This window comes from Ovis aries, chromosome 21 (assembly GCF_016772045.2).
Source record: "Ovis aries strain OAR_USU_Benz2616 breed Rambouillet chromosome 21, ARS-UI_Ramb_v3.0, whole genome shotgun sequence".
In the NCBI taxonomy this organism is placed as follows: Eukaryota; Metazoa; Chordata; class Mammalia; order Artiodactyla; family Bovidae; genus Ovis; species Ovis aries.
The window spans coordinates 25,984,291-26,009,959 of NC_056074.1; the positions used below are offsets into that span (position 1 = coordinate 25,984,291).

General features: G+C 43.8%; 1 protein-coding gene across 4 annotated transcripts; it reads right to left on the reverse strand.

The window, feature by feature from the left end:
• Positions 1–827: 827 nt before the first annotated feature.
• Positions 828–16,067, reverse strand: TMEM218 (transmembrane protein 218). Of its 4 annotated transcripts, XM_060404251.1 has the most exons (5): positions 15,992–16,067; positions 8,626–12,265; positions 7,182–7,374; positions 5,995–6,097; positions 828–2,104 (listed from the first exon to the last, which is right to left on the reverse strand). In XM_060404251.1, exons 3-5 carry the CDS (start codon positions 7,289–7,291, stop codon positions 1,970–1,972), a joined length of 348 nt encoding a protein of 115 aa, XP_060260234.1. In that variant the 5' UTR covers positions 7,292–7,374; positions 8,626–12,265; positions 15,992–16,067; the 3' UTR covers positions 828–1,969. The 4 variants fall into 4 exon arrangements, with proteins under 4 accessions (XP_060260234.1, XP_042093693.1, XP_011957244.1 ...); XM_042237759.1 differs by lacking the exon at positions 8,626–12,265 and having other exon boundaries at positions 16,039–16,067; XM_012101854.4 differs by lacking the exon at positions 8,626–12,265.
• Positions 16,068–25,669: the final 9,602 nt, after the last annotated feature.

The window sequence follows — 25,669 nt, forward strand, 5'->3', positions numbered from 1 at the left end:
ACCCTGTGGGTGCACAGTGAGCTCCGAGTGAACGCTTTTACCTGCTGTGTGCCACGTGGGTGAATGATAGTGCATTTCCTAGCAACTCAACAGCGTACAATAACTCTGATGAATTTTTAGATTAAATATCTGATACTGTGCATCAGTAAAGAATGTTAGCTTTACCTCTATTTTATGAGACACAGAAAGAACTTGTCAAAAAATTACCTAGTGTGTTCTGCCAACTTGAGACAGCGCCACCTAGTGGATCAGTGGAGGGTAATGTCCTGATGTAGTCTTGGTCAGGATACAATTTTAAGAGGCTATGCTGCAGTCCATGGGGTCACAAAGAGTCAGATACAACGGAGTGACTGAATTGAACTGAACTGAAATAACCTGTTTTCTTACATAGAAGCCCTGACTTGCTCTCCTCCCACCTCCCAAACAGTGGGATCACCAGTTTCTTTGCCACAGGATTCCCTCTGGGTAGCACAACCTATGCTGAGGCCATTGATCAAAGAACGACGAACGGCAACCCTGAGATGATTTCTGTTTGCATTTAAGGGACACCCTCTAAGCTCTGTCTCCAGGAAGGCCTGAGCACAAGGGGTACCATATTAACCACTGATTATCAGGGGTCCCCCCATAGAAATTAGCGAAATTCATTTTGTGATTTTGTGCTCTCTCAGCCTTCTATTTCTTATCCCATTCCTGTGGGGTGTTTTGTTTTTTTTTTTTCCTTAAGGGTTGGACATGATTGTTTTGAGCATAAAGATATAAAGTGATCCATCATTCACTTCACCACTGCCAGTAGTTATGGGATCTACAGAAGGCAGGCCGAGTTAAAATACCCTTTGTACAAAAGTTTATTTTTGCCCTTAACACACAGGCTTGTCATTTACATTTGTGGAGGGGGGGAAAAAAAGACTTGTGCACTACTGGCACACAGCATGTACTCTATCAAAGTTCTTTTTCCAACTTGTTTTCTGGTTCTTAATTTTCAGCCAGAAGGTCCTTCAAATAGTTTCTGGATGCCAGGTTGAGACTCCCAAAGTAGAAACAGCCTAGAGCTACTCGCCCCCACCCACCATTTAATGACAGATTTCACTTGGTCTGGGAACTTACGTATAAAGTTTTATCTAAGCCTGGGGATAGACATTCCTTATCAGCTTTGGAGAAAGAGCTACAAAGATGAAAGAGATGACAGTAACTCAACATGGACACTTACACTAAATAAAGGAACAAAGACCACCAAATACTGGGAGAAGAACCTAGAGAGAGCCGCAGGACACACAGCTGATGTTTCCAAACGCTGCCTCTAGTCCCCCCATGAACCTGAACTATTGCAATGCTAGCTTCAGGAAGCTGTGCCCAGGAGTTCGAGGTGAAAGTCAGTCCTCCGACTGCTGTTGACTGCTTTCTCAAGGCAGCGGAAAGCGACACCAAGGCCTTTGTGGAGCCCTGTGGTGTGACATGCAGAGTGCTGCATAGCTGGCATCTGATATATGTCTCCAAGTCACCACATTAAAATAATCTTTTGAACTTGGAGGGCCTTTCTTTCCCAAATGATCTTAACCTTGAAATTAAGTATTTCACATATTATCAAAAAGGACCAAGTTCTTCCATCCGTTGGACAGGTGAAGCTAAAGTACCCTTTTTCTCAAAATTCACTTGCTGATGTCTTGATTGAAAAACCTAAGCAGATCGCTGTTGCTATTTCCTTTTCAAAAGAGGTGGAAAACCTGAGGTACAGGTGCTGAGAAGACAGTGATATCCCCCTTAAGCTGGTGAGAAATCTTTCCTCGGGGGCAATTCTGCAATCCTGTTTCTGGAAGCCAGGACTCAACGGATTTGTCTTCGTGATGAAGAGATGATCCTCTGATCTTAAGGCAGGAAGGCTGTCAACACAAAGCTCTGAACAGTACCTTGCTGCTCACCAGTGACATCAAAGCGCGGGGGAGAACAAGGTCTTGGTTTTCCTGAAGACGACTCAGTAGGACCGCAGTGGTTTGGCATAGATTGGCTCCAGGATGTGATGGATTAGAACCAAGAAAAGGCTTCCAAGGAAGGCGGCAGTGAGGAAAGCCAGCAGGACATAGCGGCCAATGAAAAAGGCATCTACAATCTGGAGAAAGAAACATTAAAAGTGAAATTATTGACACGTCTGCGCCTTGACTGGGCTCAGCTGGAATCTCTGATGAATGGGCCCAGGATCTGTCCACATTCAGAACTTCCAGTAACATCCTGCAAATGGATAAGAACCTTTTTCTCAACATGCTGAGCCAGAAATACAAGATAAAGAGGAGCTTAATGAAAAGGCTTAATAAAGTACAGGGAACAAACATAGGCTTAATGTAGATGCATAAACAGTCTGAAGGCAAGTTCTTTTCTGTTCTGAAATGAGTTATCTGAAAGAATGAGACCCTTGCTTGCTTGGTCTCAGAAAGGCTTATTTTGTGGCTGTCAATTTTTCATTATGGAGAACTTTAAACATGTATAAAAATACAATAGTATAATAATCCCCTACATACTCAAGATTCAAACCCCCACGCAATCAACCCATGCTCAACTCAGGAGGGGTCATTTTCAAAATGAAAACGGGACTCTCAAACTTTTACCAGAGGAGTTCTGAACCCTAACATTTATAACCCAGCAATCCAAGGGCTGCAGAAATGGCCATTTACCTGCGGTCCTGAAACACTAAGAGGAAAGGAAACTTGTCCCAGTTTGTACAGTTGGCTGCCTGGCAACCAGCTGTACTTGAGGCCCCAGAGCTGCTGGTCTTTGCAGACAGAGGCCTGTCATTCATATTGGCTCTTCCCACTTGTCTACCGTTCACTGCTGGAACTCTGTTTTCCACAGATCCAAAGGGTGCTGCCTAAGTTTGGGCAGGAAAAAGCAGTTTAATCTACAGACTTAATAGAGGAGGAACACAAACCAAGTGACCAGGGACATCGCAACTTCCCGAAGCTTTCAGAACCTAGTACCTGAAGACATTTCCAAATACCTGCAGGGTTGTGGTTGATAGGATAATGTCTCTACAATGTCCACATCCTGATCTCCAGAAACTCTGAATGTGTTAAATTGCATGACAAAGGAGAATTAAGGTTGTAGATGGAATTACAGTTGTTAATCCATTGACCTTAAATAGGGAGACTGTCCATTCTCTGTCCATACCTCTGTGTCTCTATTCCTGCCCTGCAAATAGGTTCATCTGTATCATTTTTCTAGATTTCACATATATGCGTTAATATACGATATTTGTTTTTCTCTTTCTGACTCAGTTCATGCTGTATGACAGACTCTGGGTCCATCCTTGTCTCTACAGATGCCTCACCTTTGTTCCTTTTTAGGGGTAATAATATTCCATTGTATTTATGTTTTGGGGGGAAGCAGAGAGTAGGACAAATTGGGAGGTTGGGATTGACATACATACACCACCGTGTGTGAAACAGGTAGCTAGTGGGAAGCCGCTCTATAGCACAGGGGGTTTTGATGCTCTGTGATGACCCAGAGGGGTGGGATGGGGGTAGGGTGGGAGGGAGGTCCGAGAGGGAGGGGATATCTGTGTACATACAGCCGATTCACGTCACTGCACAGCGGAATCTAACACATCGTCAAGTAATTATACTCCAACAAAAAAAGAAGGAGGCTGGCCTGCACTGTTTAATACAGGCGGCCCAATGTAATCACAGGGCTCTTCAGCAGACGTTGAGGGAGGCGGGAGAGACGGTCAGAGACACAGAGATGTGAGGATGGAGGCAGACACAGAGAGATGCTATTTTGCTGTCTCTGAAGAGGGAGCAAGAGGTCCATAAGCCCAAGGGTGGCCCCTGGAAGCAGAAAAGGCAAGGAAACATTTCTCCCCAGAACCTCCAGAAAGGAAGACAGCCCCGCCAACCCCTTGATTTTAGCCCAAGGAGGCTGATTTTGGGATTCTAGCCTGTGGAACTCTAAGATAGTAAATGAGTGTTGTAGGCCACTGATCTTGCGGTAATTTGTTACAGCAGCAGTGGGAAACTAATACAGCAGAGATGCACAAAGCACCTGTCAAGTCCAAGCTCTGCTGTGATCACTGAGATCCAAGGACACCAGGGGAGAGGGCTGCTCTGGAGATTACCCCAACAGCCAGCTTACAACAAAGGTCAGTTGGATGAAACGGCTCTGACATGACTTTGGCCTTGGCTCCAGGACTGAACACGTCTCTCTCGAGCTACATGTTTGCTTGTTCGACACGGTTCACTTTTTAATTAGCCAATTAGCAGGCCTTGGGTGCGGAAGGCCCAGGCCATGTATTATTGATACAGTATTGAGCCGGGCCGCTGACAGGGGCTGGGACTCCAAACCTGAGAATGAGAACTCCAATCTCTGCTGGCTGCACTGATGAACAGATTTGGCTCAAAAGGCTGATCTGCTCTCCTGGTCTGAAACTGGGTCTGAAACTCACATGACAGAGGAAAGAGGGAAGAGGGATTGATTTCAAGACAGGGTTTGCTCTGGGCCCTTCTTCCAATGCCCACATCCCCAGTGATTCAGAAATACCCAGACTTTATCGCTTTCCCCATTTAAGACAGGAAAACTGGTCACCATCCTGGCATGGTCAGAGTGGTTGTCAGATGCTGACCAAAAAACCCAGCATGTATGAAAACAGCACCTTAGTTTTGTGTGGCTAAGTATTATTTCCCTTGGAATTTTCAGAATGAATTTCTTCCCTTTGGCCATGGTCAGTCCTACACAGTGCTAGAAAGGGGTGCCGAGTCTAGTTCTGAAGTTATAATATAGGTTTGCGTACTATTGTCTGGCGTCAAAACAGTTGCCTTTAAACTCTCGGTGATGGCTCCTGATATTCTGCTGGGTCCCCAGTATGAAGGTATTGAAGATAGGCCTCAGCTTGCATCCTTGCTCGGCCTCTTCCTGGGTAAGGTACCCTAGCCCCTCCCAGCCTTAGCATCCTGACCTATGAAATGGGACACTAATGGTACCTGTGTTGTGCTACTTAGGGTTGTCCTGAGGTTTGAATGAGAGCATGTAAATAACATGCTTAGCACAGGACCCCACACATAGTGATGCCTTAAACAGTGTTAGCTATTATCACCATTACTTCTTTTTTGGTAGTTGTTTTTTTTTCCTTTTTTCTTTTTGGTGATGTGGAGCATTTTTAAAGTCTTTACTGAATTTGTTACAACACTGTTTTGATTTTTTGGCCACGAGGCATGTGGGATCTTAGTTAACTGATCAGGGATTGGACCCGTATCTCTTGCATTGGAAGGTGAAGTCTTAGCCATTGGACCTCCAAGGAAGTGCCACCATTATATCTTAAAAAATTAAAATAGCGGAAAGAAGTTGCTAGAAGGAGTAATGGGCCACAGGATGTCAAGAGTAGAGATTATCAAGACTGTAGAGATCTGAGACCATGGTAAAGCCAGAGCCCCAGTCAGGAAGGAACCAGGATGGGGGGAGTCTATAAGAGAGACGATAAAACTCCATTTAGATAGGCAGGTGCTGGGAGATCCGGTTCTGGAAATGAGGCCGGAAGGGACTCCCCGAAGGCTGTCTGGCTACATTGTCCACGCTCCGCAGCGGTGTTCCTTCCTCCCCTCTGCTTTTCTCTATGGAGAATACTCCCTCCTCACTGCCAGCGGGAAAATCCAAACACACGATGAAAAACCATGTCAATTAGCGCCTGAGGGCACTACCTAAGTGTCACCTGGGATCCGAGTTTCCGAGCCCAGGCGACCAGGAGTGGGAGCCTGCCTGCTCGTCTCTGGCCCCGCGGCGTGCTCGCTCAGAAGCCAAATCCAGGCAAACAGCTGCCTCGAGGTGTTGCCAGTGGGCATGGAAAGAAACGGGAGGGAGTTTAAAACTCACCCTGAGCCGCCCCCACACCCCATCCTGGTTTCAACTTTATAATTTTTTGAACATACTTCAGCCCTCCTGGCATTGGGGACCACGCGGGGCAGGGCAGAGGTCTAGACCAGGAGAAGAAGGACTGACAAAACAAACCCATGTCTTTACCTTCATCTCTGCCTCGGGGGCTGGGGCGTCACTGGCTCGAGGGAAGAGCAACAGAACGGCTGTGATGATCAGGGCACCGAGGAACACGAAAACGGCAGAGAACCTGTGGCCCAAAGACAGGGGGTTAAAAGCACGGTTTCGTGTTGGGCTGCGCCTGGCTTTTCCCTGGGGCCCATATTCTGCCTCAGTCCACTAACAGGGCCCAGTGTGCTGCCCCAGGGCCACAGGAATTCAGAAACGTTTCCCCTTCCTCCCAAAGCCCGTCTTCCCAGACAGGTACCAGCAGGATGCATTCCTGTTATTCCTGGGAGTTCCAAGTCCCTAAGAATGGGAATTGGTGGGATTTTTAAATTTTATTTTTAATTGGAGGGTAATTGCTTTACAGTGCTGTGTTGGTTTCTACCATGCAAGGTGAATCAGCTTTATGTGCACATATATCCCCTCCCTCTTAAGCCTCCCACATCTCCCCCTCTAGGTCATCACAGAGCACCGAGCTGGGCTCCCTGTGTTATACAGCAGGTTCCCACGAGGCAGTTTTACACACAGAAGTGTATATATGATATGTCAATCGTGCTCTGTCAGGAATAGGTAGTTTTTATTTTGACCTCTGTGTGGTCATACGAAAACCCAAAGTGGTCCTTCCCTGATCCCCCACTGCTGTGTTTGAAACCAAAAAACTTTAGTAAATGATGTAACTTGTTTTGTACCTACACAATCTGGCCAGGGAGTATGACTCTACAGTGTCCTTAAGAGTCAGTTTAGGCTCTGATTCTTTAAGTCAACACCAGCCCAAGTTATCCACAACCCTTCAGCTTCCCGGGGCCCTGGGCTAGAGCCTCAGGGGCTGGACCCAGCACCTGCCATGAATCTCAACAGTTAAGAAACATGCACACGCGTGACCCCAAGAAACTCACGAGACAGCGAAAGCAGATTCTCTTTTCATCTCCCATGTCCTCATCTCCTGTGTGCTGCGAGCTGACATGTACCCCCTCCTTTCTCCTCCCACCTCAGCTTCCGAGTATAAATAACACAGTCAGTGCTTATGATAAAGAGGTTAAAATGCAACTCCTTCCAACTGCCGGTAATGACAATGAGCTCCTGAATTCTAAATGTTTCATGAGCGTCAGCGATTTCGCATCTGATTGCTTTTAGCTCGGACTCCCCGCTAGAGAGAGAGAAGGACTTACCTCGCTGCCCCTGAGGCTCTGGACAGCAAGGCACACAGCAGCAGCACCAACACCCAGAGCAGGGCGAGGATGAACACGCCCGGCCCCACGCCGAGCACCGTGCCAGCCATGCACGGCACAGCACCGGGCACAGTGCGACGAGCTGGTCCTGCTGTTAGCGGTGCTGCTGCGCTTCTCAGTGCTCCTGGGTTTCCTAGGGGGGGACACACAAAGTCTGAATTCATTCTGGGAAACTTCTGATGATTGGGGTGGGAAGAGGATTCATCAATATAGGTCTTAATAGGTCTCTCTCAGAAACTGACAGATCAAGCAGCTAAGAATAAACCCTTGACAGAGGATACACAAATGGCCAATATATATGTGAAAAGTGCTCAGCTTCATTAGTCACTCACTTCAGTTCAGTTGCTCAGTTGTGTCCCCATGAACTGCAGCACGCCAGGCCTCCCTGTCCATCACCAGCTCCCGGAGCTCACTCAAACTCATGTCCATTGAGTCAGTGATGCCATCCAGCCATCTCATCCTCTGTCGTCCCCTTCTCCTCCTGCCCTCAATCTTTCCCAGCATCAGGGTCTTTTCAAATGAGTCAGCTCTTTGCATCAGGGGGCCAAAGTACTGGAGTTTCAGCTTTAGCATCAGTCCTTCCAATGAACACCCAGGACTGATCTCCTTTAGAATGGACTGGTTGGATCTCCTTGCAGTCCAAGGGACTCTCAAGAGTCTTCTCCAACACCACAGTTCAAAAGCATCAATTCTTCGGTGCTCAGCCTTCTTCACAGTCCAACTCTCACATCCATACGTGACCACTGGAAAAACCATAGCCTTGACTAGACGGACCTTTGTTGGCAAAGTAATGTCTCTGCTTTTGAATATGCTATCTAGGTTGGTCATAACTTTCCTTCCAAGGAGTAAACGTCTTTTAATTTCATGGCTGCAGTCACCATCTGCAGTCATCTTGGAGCCCAGAAAAATAAAGTCAGCCACCATTTCCACTGTTTCCCCATCTATCTGCCATGAAGTGATGGGACCAGATGCCATGATCTTAGTTTTCTGAATGTTGAGCTTTAAGCCAACTTTTTCACTCTCCTCTTTTACCTTTATCAAGAAGCTCTTTAGATCTTCTTCACTTTCTGCCATAAGGATGGTGTCATCTGCATATCTAAGTTACTGATATTTCTCCTGGCAATCTTGATTCCAGCTTGTGTTTCATCCAGCCTAGAGTTTCTCATGATGTACTCTGCATATAAGTTAAATAAGTAGCTTGACAATATACAGCCTTGATGTACTCCTTTCCCGATTTGGAACCAGTCTGTTGTTCCATGTCCAGTTCTAACTGTTGCTTCCTGACCTGCATACAGGTTTCTCAAGAGGCAGGTCAGATGGTCTGGTATTCCCATCTCCTTCATTAGAAAATTGGAAATAAAATACAGTACCTCTAGGCACCTACCAGAATGGCTAAAATGAAAATGATGGACAACTCCAAGTGTTGATCAAAATGTGGAGAAACTGGAAGCCTTGTACTCTGCTGGTGAGAGTGTAAGTTCTTATTAGCACTTTGGAGACTCTTTGGCTATATCTAATAAAGCTGAATATGTGAACCCTAGATCCAGCTGTTCTCTTCCTGGTGTGTCCCCAACAGCCATGTCATAAGTTCACTAAAAGATGCACAAAAGTTCAGGGCAGACCTATTAGAAATAGTTACAAACTGAAATGACCTAAATATACCTCAATTGAATAGATAGGGTGAGCTTTCTCAGGTGGCACTAGTGTTAAAGTATCTTCCTGCTAATGCAGGAGATGCAGAAGACCCAGGTTCGATTCCTGGGTCAGGAAGATCCCCTGGAGGAGCAAATTGCAACCCACTCCAGTATTCTTGCCTGGAAAATTCCATGGACAGAGGAGGCTTGTGGGCTACAGTCCTTAGGGTTGCAAAGAGTTGGTATTATAGATACAATTTATTCATTCATACAATGAAAGAGTAAAAAGAAGAATGAATAGACCACAACTATATCCAGCAATGTGGGTAAGTTTTGAAAATATTAAATATAAAAAGCTAGAGGCAAGAGTTCACACTGTGTAATAACATGTATATAATGTTCAAAAACAGTTCAAACTAATTTGGGGGTTAGAAGTCTGGAGTGTGGTTGCCGTGTAGAAAGAAGTGACTAAAGGGGCTTCTGGGGTACTTATGAAATTTTGTTTCTTCAGCTGGATGTGGGTTACACAGCTTTGTTAATTCTGCTAAACTGTATCTAGCTGTCGGAGAAGGCAACGGCAACCCACTCCAGTACTCTTGCCTGGAAAAGCCCATGGATTGAGGAGCCTGGTAGGCTGCAGTCCATGGGGTCGCAAAGTTGGAGATGACTGAGCAACTTCCCTTTCACTTTTCACTTTCATGCACTGGAAAAGGAAATGGCAACCCACTCCAGAGTTCTTGCCTGGAGAATCCCAGGGATGGGGGAGCCTGGTGGGCTGCCATCTATGGGGTTGCACAGAGTCGGACACGACTGAAGCGACTTAGCAGCAGCAGCAGCAGTATCTAGCTGTACACTTCTGATTTGCATACTTTTCATTATGTGTCTTTTACTTTTCCAAAAAGTTTACTTCAAATAAAGTCTGAAGAGACATACCAGACAAATGTAATACATGGGCCTTGTTTGGTTCCTGACTCAAACAAACCTGCTATACAAAACCTTTTATGAGATGACTGGAGAAATTTGAACAGTATCTGGGAAAAATTTGACGATGTTAGGGAATCACTGTTTATTTTTTAAGTGAAAAATAATGTTTTTTTTAATGTGATGATGTGGTTATATTACTAAAAGATTACTTTTAATATACAAATATACAAACACACACAACACAAACAACAGAAAATGATATCTAGGAATTTTATAATCATCTAGGACAGAGGAGAAAGGGATCAATATAAAACAAGGCTAGTCCTGAATTCACTGTTGAAGCTGGAGTGGTGAACATATGAATTATCCTACACTATTTCCTATACTTTTGAATATTTGAAACTTTTGCAATAAAAGGGTTGTGTGTATGAATAAGAATATATGGGGAAGTAGGAATAAATCCAACAAAAGATGTGAAGATTTTTATGGCAAGAAGTATAAAACTTTATTCAAGGATATATATATATATATTTTAAAGGCCTGAATAGAGAAATAACCCCTGTTCCTGAAAGGATGAGATGGTTTAATATTTAAACTCAATTTTCCGTAAGTTATCAGCTCAATGCAATTCTAACCAAAATCTCAACATCGTTTTCTATGGAACTTGAAAACCAATCCTAAATTCACATGCAAAAGCAAAAACCCAAGAATAGCAAAAACAATTTTGGGAACTAGGATGGAAAACTCGCCTTTCATGTTACCAACTGCCGCAAGACACATTCTAGAACCACAGTAATTAAAACAGCGTGATAGTGGTATAGAGACACATGGGCCAGTGGAACAAAACAGAAAGCCCAGAAGCAGAGCCACGCATTCAGGAGAACTTTGCACAGCACAGAGCTGGCTTTATAGACAATGGGTAGAGGATTTCATAGACAGTGTTGGGATAAGTGATTATCCAATCAGACAATAATAAAACCAGATCTCTGCTTTATATCATACGCACAAGCAAATTTTAAATGGAAAGTTATTCGTAATAAAACAGCATATGTTTAAATATACAAACATTCAGGCTGACTACACTAGAATACGTAATGAAGGACCGCACTCAGATGCTCGCACCTAAACTTAGAATTGGCGTGAACGCAAAAACGACAAATGCAGGCTGATGCAGGTGTGTTTTACAGCAACTCAAATACCACGGGCTGGGCTGCCTTCACTTACGGGGTTTTCTACAGTGATGAACGACTCTGTTAAGAGTTCCAAACTACAAATAAGTATAATTTCCCCCTGATTTACATTAGAGTTGCATTCCTGGAAATTTTACTATGTTCAACTGTGCCAAAAGATACATTATGCTTATATAAAAAATGGAGTTAGATTCTGGGTTCATATTAGAAATGAGTAACCTGTGAGACACTTGGGATGTTTTGCAGGATGAAGGACAATTCTTCATGGTGAGGGGCTGTCCAGTGTATCACGGGACTTCCAGCAGCCCCAGTCCTGCTCTGTAAACCCTAGGAGTGCCTCCAAAATCACACTAATAACCAAAGGTGCCCTCACAAACTCCAAATGACCAAAGGGGCAGTTCAGTTCAGTTCAGTCACTCAGTCGTGTCCGACTCTTTGTGACCCCATGAACCACAACACACCAGGCCTCCCTGTCCATCACCATCTCCCGGACTCCACCCAAACCAATATCCATTGAGTCGGTGATGCCATCCAACCATCTCATCCTTTGTCATCCCCTTCTCCTCCTGCCCTCAATCTTTCCCAGCATCAGGGTCTTTTCAAATGAGTCAGCTCTTTGCATCAGGGGGCCAAAGTACTGGAGTTTCGGCTTCATCAGTCCTTCCAATGAACACCCAGGGCCGATCTCCTTTAGGATGGACTGGTTGGATCTCCTTGCAGTTCAAGGGACTCTCAAGAGTCTTCTCCAACACCACAGTTCAAAAGCATCATTCTTCGGTGCTCAGCCCTCTTCACAGTCCAACTCTCACATCCATACGTGACCACTGGAAAAACCATAGCCTTGACTAGACGGACCTTTGTTGGCAAAGTAATGTCTCTGCTTTTGAATATGCTATCTAGGTTGGTCATAACTTTCCTTCCAAAGAGTAAGCATCTTTTAATTTCATGGCTGCAGTCACCATCTGCAGTCATCTTGGAGCCCAGAAAAATAAAGTCAGCCACCATTTCCACTGTTTCCCCATCTATCTGCCATGAACTGATGGGACCGGATGCCATGATCTTAGTTTTCTAAATGTTGAGCTTTAAGCCAACTTTTTCACTCTCCTCTTTCATTTTCATCAAGAGGCTCTTTAGTTCTTCTTCACTTTCTGCCATAAGGGTGATGTCATCTGCATATCTGAGGTTATTGATATTTCTCCTGGCAATCTTGATTCCAGCTTGTGCTTCCTCCAGCCCAGCGTTTCTCACGATGTACTCTGCATATAAGTGCCACTGCCTTAAAGAACCATGTGGAGGTTTAGTCACTAAGTCACATTTGACTCTTGCAACCCCATGGACTGTAGCATGCCAGGATCCCCTGTCCATGGGATTCTCCAGGCAAGAACTGGAGTGGGTTGCCATTTCCTTCTTTCAGGGGATCTTCCGGACCCAGGGATCAAACCTGGGTGTCCTGCACTGCAGGCAGAGTCTTCCCCAACTGAGCTATGAGAGAAGCCCAAGCCTAGATAAACTCTGGCATAAACAGATGTGAACAAAGGTGTTCATGATAGCAAAACATCTGAGAAAATCTAAATGTCCATCAGTAGGGGGAGGGGTATTATATACTCATGACAACTTAAAATCAATGAACTTGAGCTAGCTGTACTGACATGAATGTACCTACTGGTTTGGCCAAAAAGTGTGTTCCATAACATCTTATGGAAAAACTCAAATGATCTTTTTGGTCAACCCAATAAAAAACAATATTGAGTCTAAAAGCAAGTTGCAGAATGAAGCCCACAATACTATACTATTTGTATCTTTAAAATTAAAAAATACCTAAATCATTATATATTCATGAGATAAACATATACAGTAAACATAAAACCATGGGCATAAATGGCACAAAACAATTTCAGGAGATTATATGTCTCTGGGGAGGGAGGAAGGAAGGAAAATGGGGCCAGGAAAGAGAACAAAGGGATCTGAACTAAATCTGTGATGGTTTATTTCTTGAAAATAAAAAGCTTAAGCAGATGAGCGGAAAAAAGTTAATGTTTATTAATCTAGTTGTTCGTGCATAGGTCTTTGTTATAATTTCCAGGGCAATATTCACTGTTTTTGAAATTTTGAGATAAATATTAATTTTGAAAAAGGTAATTGGTAGCAGGGTACATATGAGCTGAGATCAGAGAACGGAAACTAGTGACCAGTTAGGAGACTATTGCAATTCTCCAGATAAGAGATGAGGCAGGTCTGGGCTTCATCTTAGCTGTGGAAATGGGAAGGAGCTTAGGAAGGTGGCATTAGAGGTGACTCAGGTTTCCTGCTCGGTTGACTGTACTGCCCTTAGCAAGATAACTAGTTAAGTGTAGCTGCTGCTGTTTTGGATATTACGTAAATTACCTGTAAGAGTTGTACCAACTCTAACACCTAGAATACAGGGCAAATGGTACTTGAAGCTGGTATCATTAGAAATGTCGCCCTTCACTCCTCCAGAGAAACATGGAAGTTCATGAGACACTGGGTTCTGTACATGGGACAGCTTTTAAGTATTGAGATGAATATCCCCAACCTCCTATAAGAATGAAGTTTGTCACTTTATAACCAAAAAACCATACATTTTCTTACTAAGCATAGAAAGGAAAGGCTGGATAAAGTACAGAATGTTTTTGTGGGGAAAGAGTGAGCATCTAGTAATTTTATCTTGTTAACTGAGTGTGGGCATAATGCTTGTGATTATTTCCCTTACTGGAATAGCTAAATTATTGAGTAAAGCTTGATTAAAAAAATATATAAAAAGAATTTTCCAGGCAAGAATATGGGGGTGGGTTACCATTTCCTTCTCCAAGGGATCTTCCCAATCCACTGATCGAACTGGTGTCTCCTGTGTTTCCTGCACTGGCAGGTGGACTCTTTACCACTGTGCCACCTGGGAAGCCTTTTATTTAATATTCAAGGCTTTTTCAACCCTCTTCTAAGAATTGGGCTTCCCTGGCGGTTAGCCATCTTCCTTAGATGGTAAAAAAAAATCTGCCTGCAATGCAGAAGACCCGGGTTCGATCCCTGGGTCGGGAAGATCCCCTGGGGAAGGGAATGGCTACCCATTCTCCAGTATTCTTGCCTGGAGAATTCCATGGACAGAGAAGCCTGAGAGCTACAGTCCATAAGGTCGCAAAAAGTCAGACATGACTTAGTGATGGAGCATGCAGGCACTATGGAAGACAGTATGGAGATTCCTCAAAAAATTGTGAATACAACTACCAAAAACCCCAGCTATCCCATTTCTGGGCATTTATCCAAAGAACATGAAAACACCAATTTGAAAAGATATATGTGACTCTGTGTTCACCACAGCATTATTTACAATATCTAAAATATGGAAACAAGTTCAGTGCCCATCAACAGGTGAATGGATAAAGTTGGGTGTGTATGTATATATATATATATATATATATATATATATATATAGAGAGAGAGAGAGAGAGAGAGAGAGAGAGAGAGAGAAATAGATACACACGAAATGAAAGTGTTAGTCGCTCAATTGTGTCCAACTCTTTGGGACACTATGGACTGTAGCCCTCCAGGTTCTGTCCATGGAATTATCCAGGCCAAGAATATTAGAGTGGGTAGCCATTCCTTTCTCCAGGGGATCTTCCCAACCCAGGGATCAAACCCTGGTCTCCCGCATTGACGGCAGATTCTTTACCATTTGAGCCACCAATATATATACATATATAAAATGGAACACTATTGAACCATTAAAAAAGATGAAATCTTGCCAGGCCAACATGAATCGCTCTTAAGGCTAAGTGAAGTAAGTGGAGAAAGACAAATACCACATAATTTCACTCATACTAGGAATAAACAAACAAAAATGAACAAAGCAAACCAAAACAAGAGGGAGGATCCAGAGAACAGAGCAGTGGTTATCAGAGGAGAATGTGGGGAGGATACAAAATGGCTAAAGGGGATCAACTACAGGGTGGTTGATAGAAACTAAATTTTTGGTGGTGAGCACTCTGATGCTGGGAGGGACTGGGGGCAGGAGGAGAAGGGGATGACAGAGGATGAGATGGCTGGATGGCATCACCGACTCGATGGACATGAGTTTGAGTGAACTCTGGGAGATGGTGACGGACAGGGAGGCCTGGTGTGTTGCAATTCATGGGGTCACAGAGAGTCGGACACCACTGAGCGACTGAACTGAACTGAACCTTGTAGAGCACATAGAGGTGGAAATACAATGTTGTACACATGAAACATACAATGTTATAAACCAATGTTACCTCAATAAAAAGTAAGTCTTAAAGAAAAGCGAAAAAAATAGGTTACAGTAGTGAACTGTTTCTGGAGGGTTCCTTTTCAGTTTCCTTTATAGCTGTTCCAAGTCTACAAAAATAATTGGGTGGGAGAGGGTGAGCTTTCACACTTTTTTCTACTTTAAACACTTCAATATGGTTTGAATTTTAAAAATATTAGGATAATGCCTCTACTCTTGTAATGAAATCAAATGCAAGTCTGGGAAAAAATCAGTTGCCATACTACCAAAATAACACCGATGTGGCATCATCTCTTCACGAGATGATAGAAAAGGAAGATCATCCTTCCACCCTTTTTCCTGGGTGTTGTTGCGATTTGAAAGTGCGCAACCACAGCCTGTCTGTCATCCACACCACCCGGGGACCCCCAGCAGGCAGCCCTTACCGTGCTGGAGAGTGAACACTTTCCCTGCCCAGTCGCTGATTCAAACCGGCAACAGAAAAACAATGCCCCCCAGGTCTCATCTTCAGAATGTTCCCCTGGCCACTTCCCAGCAGTTGGGAGAGAAATTAAGGTTTTGATCACAAGATTTCCCCCATTTCAGCATCTACTGGCCGCCAGACCTCGGGTGGAGATTAGTGGTGATGCTAGTCTGAGAGGTCCCTGTCCCGCCATCGCTCCCAGCCTTATTCCAGCCCCCCGTCAGCCACAACCTCCTACCATTCTCTCTCCTCTCTTCAGCCGCCCCTATTTTCCTCACCTCCACCCCGATCACCTGGCTTCGCATCTCCCAGGTCCCGTACTCACGCCTCTCAGCCCAGACAGTTTCAGCCCACAGGGGCTAGGCTCTACTCAGGACGAATCACAAGTGGGCTTTCATCTAAGAGATTCTGGATTGGCTAATCAGCGCCACTCTTTTAACTCCTGAATTTCCCCTTATTTGCTTACGCCGCCGCGGCTCCAGGCAACGCGGAGCGTGGTGGGTGGGCACGTCGTCCTCCGTTACGCAGTCTAATTGGTCGATGGCTGCCGGTCCTGGGACAGGCCTCAAGTTCGATTGAATAGAGGTCGTCCTGGCTCCCCGCGCTCGCCCCACCCCGTTGTCAATCACACCATCCCTTAGGTAACCCACTGGACCATTGGTCAGTACCGCCGGAGGGCGGGTTGTTGGGCGGAAGAGAACTGCTTATAACGCCTTCCGCGCTGTTACCATGGAGACAGCACAGCTGGTGTGAGGCCCAGACTCCAGGCCACCCTTTAGCGCCAGTTTCGGAGTCCAGTGGATATCACAGTTCAAGTCCTACTGGCTCCGTGGACCAAAGGACTTGGGATCAAGTCAAATTAGGCCTCAGAGAGTGGGTCAGACCCAGTCACTAAGGATCCCTGAGAACCATCTTGGAGAAAACCGAGTCCCTAAAGCACTGATTCTGTAATAACGTCATGTTTTCATTTGTCCTCATCTCGCTTTATTGTATTTAGCATTATTCTAATGTTAGCCTTAAGACTTACACTATGGCAAGGATCGTCCTACTACTCATGGGCAGACTAGGAAAGAGGAAAGTGAAAGTGAAGTCGCTCAGTCGTGTCCGACTCTTTGCGGCCCATGGACTGTAGTCCACCAAGCTCCTCCGTCCATAGGATTCTCCAGGCAAGAATACTGGAGTGGGTTGCCATTTCCTTCTCCAGGGGGTCTTCCCGACCCAGGGATCGAACCCAGGTCTACCCACATTGCAGGCAGACGCTTTAACCTCTGCACCACCAGGGAAGCCCCAGGAAAGAGGAGTCAGGGTCAAATCAAGTAAATCTTCTGTAGCTATGCCTCCAGGCATTTGGGAATGGAGGTGGTCCATGCTTTCAGCAAACTACTTTTGCCTAACTGCAAACTAAAACTTTTCATGATTTCACCCTGAGGTTATAGTCTGTAGACTAAAAGATCCGTAAATCAGGCCAACCAAAGGAAATAAGACAATGCATGTTCCACTGCTGAATTAGGAAGGGTGGACAGACAAAAAAACATACCAAATAGGACTTAGCGGCAGCACTATTTGAACCTTTGACCTTACACAAAATGCTGAAGCATCTCGAAGCAAACTATTAAATCCTGGAACACTCAGTCTCTGATTTAGGGGGTTCAGCTCCCCAACCACAACTCTATGAGTGAAATGGAAGAAGATAGTTGAATTCCATTGAAAGTACATCTCACATTTATTCTGCTCTCAAGGTTTCATTTGCAGTCCTGTGTACTGATTGATGATTTCTTTTGTGTTTAACAACTTATGTTTACTTGGCCCAATGAGGAGTTTTGTGATTAAGAAAGCCATTATTTTGATAATTCATTTCCCTGGAATTGTTTGTTAACTGTAGCTAAGCACTAGAGACTTTGAGGATACAAAAGAAATAGGATGTGTGACTCCTGCCTTAATACTTTGTGGTTTGTTAATGTCAGCTGTGTATGAAACAATTAGGAAACACTCTAAAGCAAGATATGAGAAATGCCAAACTTTATTTATAGCTAATTTCTCCAAAAGATAGTAATACTACTATACTAATATTAATAGTAATATTACATATCTGCAGGAGCTTTGCAGCCTTGAGAACACTCCTTCAGTTGTTTCAGCGGTCCTCAACTTTGTGGTACCAGGGACTGGTTTTGTGGAAGACAATATTTCCATGGACTGGGGAGGGCAGTGGCTGGGGATGGTTTCGAGATGATTCAAGCACATTACATTTATTGTGTGCTTTATTTCTATTAGTATTGCATCAGCTCGACCTCCGATCATCAGGCATTAAATCCTGGAGGCTGTGGACTCCTGACTTGTATTATTTGGGGGAAATATTGCTTTTGCTGGAGTTCGTGTGGGTCTTCACAGTACAGCTAGAACTAATGCTGGGCCCTGGCATGTAGGTAGGAATGGGAAACATGGAACAAGGATGGAAGGGGATCCAAGGAGAGAAAATAGTTTCAACAAAGAGGCCAAGTCAAGATTGAGGGCAGAGTATCTGGGGAATAAGGGGGAGACAGGCCTCAGCCAGAGTGGAGACAAATAATGGACAATAACATTGTGAAGACCAGCTGTTGAGGACAGGTCTGGGCTGTTAATATTTTGGGGGAAAGTGTTCAAAAGCTTGAGAGTGGGAATGTTAACCTCCTTACACTTCTAGTGACCAACTGACTTTAGTTAAATTGTAAATTAAGAATAGGGCATGAGTGATGAGGCGCTCCCAACTTCTTACATCTTCCTGGATGGAAATAACCTGTTAGGTTTTCTCTCTCGTAAGAAGGGGTTCTCCCCCCAAACCCATCTCTATCTTCCTTCTTCACTGGGAGCACATAGTGCTTGTTTTATTAAATGTTCACATCCTACCCTCTCTTTGAAATTGAAGAGGTGCTATCCCCATCTGTTAATTGAAGTTCACGTAATTGCCATCTCTTAATTGAAGTTCACTCCAAAGAAGAGTGATTACTTGACCATCCAATCTTTCTCTTTTTAAAAATCGTCTTCTGTATATCAGGTGTCATATAGTACTCCACAGCTCTGCTCTATATCTGTTGTTTACCTTGTACTTGTAGAGTATACATAGATGCCATATATGTATGCATATAATTTGTTTAATTACAATGTTCTTTTCTCTTGAACAAAAAAGTCCAAGCAAGAACAATAATCAGTGTCTAATTTCCTCTCTCTCAAATGTGTAAAATCATTCATTATGCTACCTGATAGAGAAATAGGATAGCAAAAAGGGTTCTTTAGGGTTAGCAAGTATAAGGAATGATTTCAAGACAAGACATAAATTTTTCTTTTTCATATTACAGTTATCAAAACTTTTCCTGCCAGACAGCCTTAAATTTCTTGTGTATATTTTCTCGTGTGTTGTGATAATTTTAGCATTTCCATAGGTCTGAAAATGTACCCAAAACTTCAATAATTGTTGATTATTCACTGAGATTCAAAAGTTACCATTATTCTATTCTGCTAGTTGGGACACTGGGTTAGGAAAAAAAAAAAAAGCTTTCCAGTACTACTGTCAGTAGTTGAACCTGAGTTACTAGCCTTCAAATATTACCCTGAATCACCAGTGTGATTTTTCAGATCATAATATTTACTTATTGCCATAGATCAGGAGTCAGCAAACTATGGCCTGTAGGTCTAAACTTTCTTGCCATCTGTTTTTTGTATGACCTACAAGCTAAGAATGATTTTTACATTTTTTAGTGTTTAGGGGAAAAAAATCAAAAGAACAAAAATGTGAAAATTTTGAAATTCAAATCTCGGTCCATTAGTAAAGTATTATTGAAGCACAGACATGCTCTTACATTTACATGTGATCCATTGCTGTTTTCATTGACAACAACGGAGTTGAGTAGCTAATGCAGAGACTGTTAAGCCCACAGGACTGAAATATTTACTATTGGGCCCTTAGGAAAAGTTTTGATTCTTACTATCTTACAGATCTCTAATGAATCCCTTTCCATGGAATGTTGGAACTGAAGCAGACTTTCAAAGTCTTACATTGATAAAGGCAAGTTGCTTCTTCCTAAAAACACAGTCAATGGACAGAACCAGTATTATTAATAGAACTGTGGTTTCGTTGGTCTACATTTTTGTTTTTTTTTCATTTGTGTTGTGTCTTTTCTCATATGATGCTTATCTTAGGATGGGAGTGATGTTCTGTAGTCTGGAGACAAGGAGCATTCAAAAACCTTCCTAATTTGGTTCTCTTGTCTCATCAAAGAAATATAGTGCACCACAATCAATTTACGGATAACTGGACTTTCACTATTTCAGCCAATATGAGCTGTCTTCTGTGTTCCATGCTTCTCATTTCTCAAAAAGTTTATGGCCATCATGAAAAACTTTCTCAATTTTATGTTTTTTTTTTTTTTTTCTCTTTCAACAAAGGATCAGAGATGGCTGACTTTCTATTCCAGTCTAGGTTCTTCAGGGAGATGGAGACAGCTAGAAAGTCACGGGACACAGTTTTTGCCCCGGAGCCCATGGATGGACCATATGTGTGGATAGGGGCAGTAGGTGTCCACAAACCCATCAAAGGGCGAGGGTTAGTGTATATGTGCATATGTGGGCTTTTCTAGGGAGTACTGTCCTTAGCTTTCATAAGATGTTAAGAGTTCATAACTCCAGGAAGATTTGGAATTTTAGATATATATAAGGGGATGTGTTCTGGGGAGAAAGCTGCTCAGATGCGTGGTTGGGGAGACTTGATCTAGGTTCTCAGGTTTGTAAGACCTTAGATGGTATGAGGGAAGAGCTCTTTGCTCACTTACATCAGCCCACCCAAGTTGTGTGTGTGTGTGTGTGTGTGTGTGTGCGTGTGTTTTACCTCTTCTGTCACTTATATAGGTGATAAAAATTCATCAGATTCACATAACGGTTGAACTCAGAGGGTGATGAAATCCCAGTGTAATTTTCTCCAAAGAGTGTTCTGATTAATAGAAACTGCAGAGGAACTAATTTTATGAAAATAGCAAAGGGGATTTTTTCAGCTGAAGCAAACCGGGAGAGCCGGTGCTGATGCCGAGCGAGCGGAAGATGCAAACAGCCCCATTGTGCGGAGCTGACAGCTCCAATCTGGCCGTTTATTTATTAAATGTCTTTCCGCTGTAAATTATTAAGCCTGGATTCTGGGAGATGAGGGAGCTGACAGGATAAGACAATAGAACGGAAAGCAAACCTGGACGGCTTGCTTCAGAATTATTGCAGCATTGTGTCTTGTAAAAGCCCCTGTCTTCCTGGGTTTGGAGAAAGGGGAAGAAAACCTCTTTGACGGGACTCAGACATGGAAGAGACAAGCAACATGCTGTTGATTTCTGATTTTGGTTTGCCAGTTCTTACAAGCCAGAGTGTTCTTCAGAGATATTTCAACCTGTTGGCTCAACAGCTGGGAGGCAGGCATTTTTGTCTATTCTCTGCAAGAAGCTGTTTCGCCCAAATAAGGAAGAACTTGGTCAGCTTTACCATTAAGTATCAAATGAAATGTTTTAGGGTCCTCAACCGTGAGAAGACTGTATTTCACTTGGCTTATTTGATAGTCGAAAAGATTTCTCGTGCTGGGAAGATGTTCTAGGGTCTAATTCTGAAAAAGAGGAAAAGGCTGGTGACAGGGAATTGACCGTTGATTATGCTCATCATTGCTTGAAAAACTAGAGTTCTGATCAATGGGGAGTGGCTGGTTTATGTAACCTTAGGCTTTATTTTTGCACCTCTGTTTTCTGAATAGTGTAAGAGGGTGTGTGTGCGCGTGCCTGCTAAGTCTCTTCAATCGTGTCTGACTCTTTGTGACCCCATGGACTGTAGCTCGCCAGGCTCCTCTGTCCATGGGATTCTCTAGGCAAGAATATTAAGAGTGGATTGCCATGCCCTCCTCCAGGGGATCTGCCCAACCCAGGGATCAAACTTGCATCTCTTGCATTGGGAGGTGGATTCTTTACCACTGAGCCACCTGGGAAGCCTGTGTGTATATATATGTGTGTATATATATTTATACTCTTCATAAATCTCTTGTAGATATTTATCTGGTTCTCTGGCCTCTGCTTGAATATATTCAGGATTAAGGAGCTCTCAACCTCCCAAAGCTGCCCGCTTCATTGTTGGATGGCTATAAACCTGAGAAAGTTCTTAAATTGGGTCAAACTGCATCCTCATATTTCCTACTCATTCTGTTTAAGCTTTGCCATTTGTAGCAACACATAAAAGGCCACTTGAAAAATATTTGAAGATACAATGAAACCTTCCTTCCCTTTTCAGTTTTCCAAGTTAAGTACACACAGAGCTCCCTCGTCCTTTGTTTATTTCATCGATTCTGGACTCCCTTACCCTCCTGGTCACACCTATTTGGATGAACTGTGGTTTATTAAAGCACCTTTCAGAATCTGGCACTAGAATTGCTCATAATACTTCAAATAAACCCCAAAGGCATGGAGTATGGCAATGAGATTGCGGCTTGAGCTGGATGCACTGGGACCATCAGGGATGCACTGGGACCATCAGGGACTCTCGTGGCCTTAGTCTGTTACTGGCCACATCTCACTGTTTGCGTTTAAAGCTTTTGATTAACCAAAGCTGCTCACTCTTCTACACCTTAATTACTGCCAAGTAAATTCTTCACCCGTGCTCAATATGTGTGATTTATTTCTGAAATCTAAATATAGAACTTTACATTTATCTAAATGTTACTTTGTTAGTTTTCTAGGCTATGAGATTCCAACCTATTAGATTCATTTTTAAAGTATTTTGCTTATTTATCACTGTGCACAGGCTTTCTCTAGTTGCAGTGAATGGGGACTGCTCTCTAGTTGCTGTGTGCAGGCTTCTCATTGCAGACACCTCTCTTGTAGCAGAGCATGGGCTTCAGCATGTTCAGGCTTCAGGAGCTGTGGTACAGGGGCTTAGTTGCCCTGAGGCATGAGGGATCTTAGTTCCCAGACCAGGGGTTGAACCTGTGCCCTCTGCATTGGCAGGCAGATTCTCGACCACTGGAGCACCAGGGAAGTCGCTAGATTCATTTTTTAAGCCTTCAATTTTCTTTTCCTATGATATTAGTTGGCCTCTCTGCACATTTGATAAACACTTGTTATATGTTTTCATCCAGGTCACCTAAAAATTCTGTCTAGGATAGAATTTAGTATCATTGGAGACCTCCTTCCAGTCTGGATCCATGCTCAGACAGCTTCAGTTTTGCCCAGTGACCCACTTTACAACATTATTCTTGTGATAACTTAATACACTGTATTTGGCATTTCCTCCCATTCAAATCAATAAATTTTTATTGTTGACCTCTGATCTACTAGGTTCTGTGGTAGGTACTGAGAACACAAAAATGATCATGACATCACTTATGTCTTAAAAAGCTTATGGAGGTGACGTTCATCCAAATCAATATGTGTATAATTAAATATTTGTTGTTTTTTAGTTGCTAAATCAAGTCCAACTCCTTTGCAACCCCATGGACTGTAGTCCACCAGGATCCTCTGTCCATGGGATTTCCCAGGCAAGAATATAGGAGTGGGTCACCATTTCCTTCTCCAGGGGATCTTCGTGACCCCAAACACAGGGATTGAACCTGTGTTTCCTGCTTGGCAGACAGATTCTTTACCACTGAGCCACTAGGGAAGCCCTATAATTAAATATGTGTTACCTCAAATTTTTATTAGAGATATATATTTTTTAATGTTTTTTCTGTAATAGATACTATGCCATGTACATCATATGCGTGTGTGCTAAGTTGCTTCAGTCATATATGACTCTGTGGCCCCATGGACTGTAGCTTGCCAGGCTCCTCTGTCCCTGGGATTTCCCAGGCAAGGATACTAGAGTAGGTTGGTTGCCATTTCCTCCTCCAGGGGATCTTCCTGACCCAGGGATTGAACCCCAAGTCTCTTACATCTCCTGCATTGGCAGGTGGGTTCTGTATCACTGGTGCCACCTGGGAAGTCCCACGTAGATCATATCATTTTATATATTAGCAGAATAAAATATACAGAGAACCCAGAGAAAAAGTAGATTACTTCTTCATAGGGGGAAAAGGAAAAAGAAGGTCTTCACATGAGAAATGACATTTTAACATAAGTGGAGAATGAATATGGAAAGATATTCTAGACTGAAGAAACAGAATATGGAAGAATGAATGTCTCTGGTTCAGAAACAGCTGCTGCTGCTGCTGCTGCTACTGCTGCTAAGTCGCTTCAGTCGTGTCTGACTCTGTGCAACCCCATAGACGGCAGCCTATGAGGCTCCCCCGTCCCTGAGATTCTCCAGGCAAGAACACTGGAATGGGTTGCCATTTCCTTCTCCAATGCATGAAAGTAAAAAGTGAAAGTGAAGTCGCTCAGTCGTGTCCGACTCTTAGCGACCCCATGGACTGCGGCCCACCAGGCTCCTCTGTCCTTGGGATTTTCCAGGCAAGAGTGCTGGAGTGGGGTGCCATTGCCTTCTCCATCAGAAACAGCAGGGCTTCTAATACAGGTGGAGTGCAGGTTCAGGGACATGAGTGGCAGGAAATGAGACAGAGTGCCAAGAGTCTTGAACGCCAGATTAACGAATTCAGGCTTTATCTTGCAGGTGAAGAGTTTTAGCTATATCAGAAGTCTCTGAGCAACATGATCTGATGTATCAAGGTCATTAACTCTATTGTATAGGAAATGAGTTCAGTTTGGCAACACTTATTCTTAGTGAACTCATGTTGGCTCTGGTATTAACCAATTATTAAGGATCTGTTTAATGAGCACCTCAAACTGTGGGTGTGCATGTTTAATTTTAATTTTTTTATTGAAGTATAGTTGACTTATAATGTTATGCCGATCTCTGCTGTACAGCAAAGTGACTCAGTTATATACATATGTACATTCTTAAAACATTTTTTTTTCCATTATGGTCCATCACAGGTTATTGAGAATAGTTTCCTGTGGCTCAGATGGCAAAGCATCTGCCTGCAATGAAGGAGACCCAGGTTCCATCTCTGGATCGAGAAGATTCCCTGCAGAAGGGGATGGCTACTCACTCCAGTGTTTTTGCCTAGAGAATTCCATGGACAGAGGAGCCTGGCAAGGCGATAGTCCATGGATCCCAAAGAGTCAGGCATGACTGAACAACTAACTACAGCAGGACCTTGTTGTTGATCCATTCGTAATAGTTTGTGTCTGCTGCTAAGTCGCTTCAGTCGTGTCTGACTCTGTGCGACCCCATAGACAGCAGCCCGCCAGGCTCCCCCGTCCCTGGGATTCTCCAGGCAAGAACACTGGAGTGGGTTGCCATTTCCTTCTCCAATGCATGAAAGTGAAAAGTGAAAGTGAAGTTGCTCAGTCGTGTCCGACTCTTAGCGACCCCATGGACTGCAGCCTACCAGGCTCCTCCGTCCATGGGACTTTCCAGGCAAGAGGACTGGAGTGGGGTGCCATTCTCCAAACTCCCAGTCAGTCCCTCTCCCTTCCCTCCTTTTCGTGTGCGTCTGCTCCTACGTCTTCAGCTTCTCCTCCTTCCCTCATTGTTGCTTTGACCTTTGGGCTTCTTGCCCCTCCCTCCTGTTTTCCTTAGGCATTGGTGTTCTGTATTCTACTGCTCTATTTTTCGCACACAACTTGCTCTGACCTTTACTGTTTCATGCATCCTCTGGCTCTGGTCTGAGCCACAGCAATTCCTTGACCCTCCGAGCTGGCCCAGCCTCCTCTCCTGTTGTTCACTTGCTTCCACTTCCCCGGAGCAGCCGTGACCTCTGCGTCTTCTGTTCCACCTTGGTCTGACCTGGGCTTACCCTTTGCACTACCATCTTTGCCTCAGTTCTTCTTTTCTAGCTCCCTAACCTGCAAGTTGGACCCATTTGTTCACTTTGGTTCCAGTTCTGTCTGTAGAATGTGATCTTTCCTTTCTCGGAGCTGTCTGGTTCAGCTGAAGTTAACAGGACTGACACACCAGAAACCCTGTTA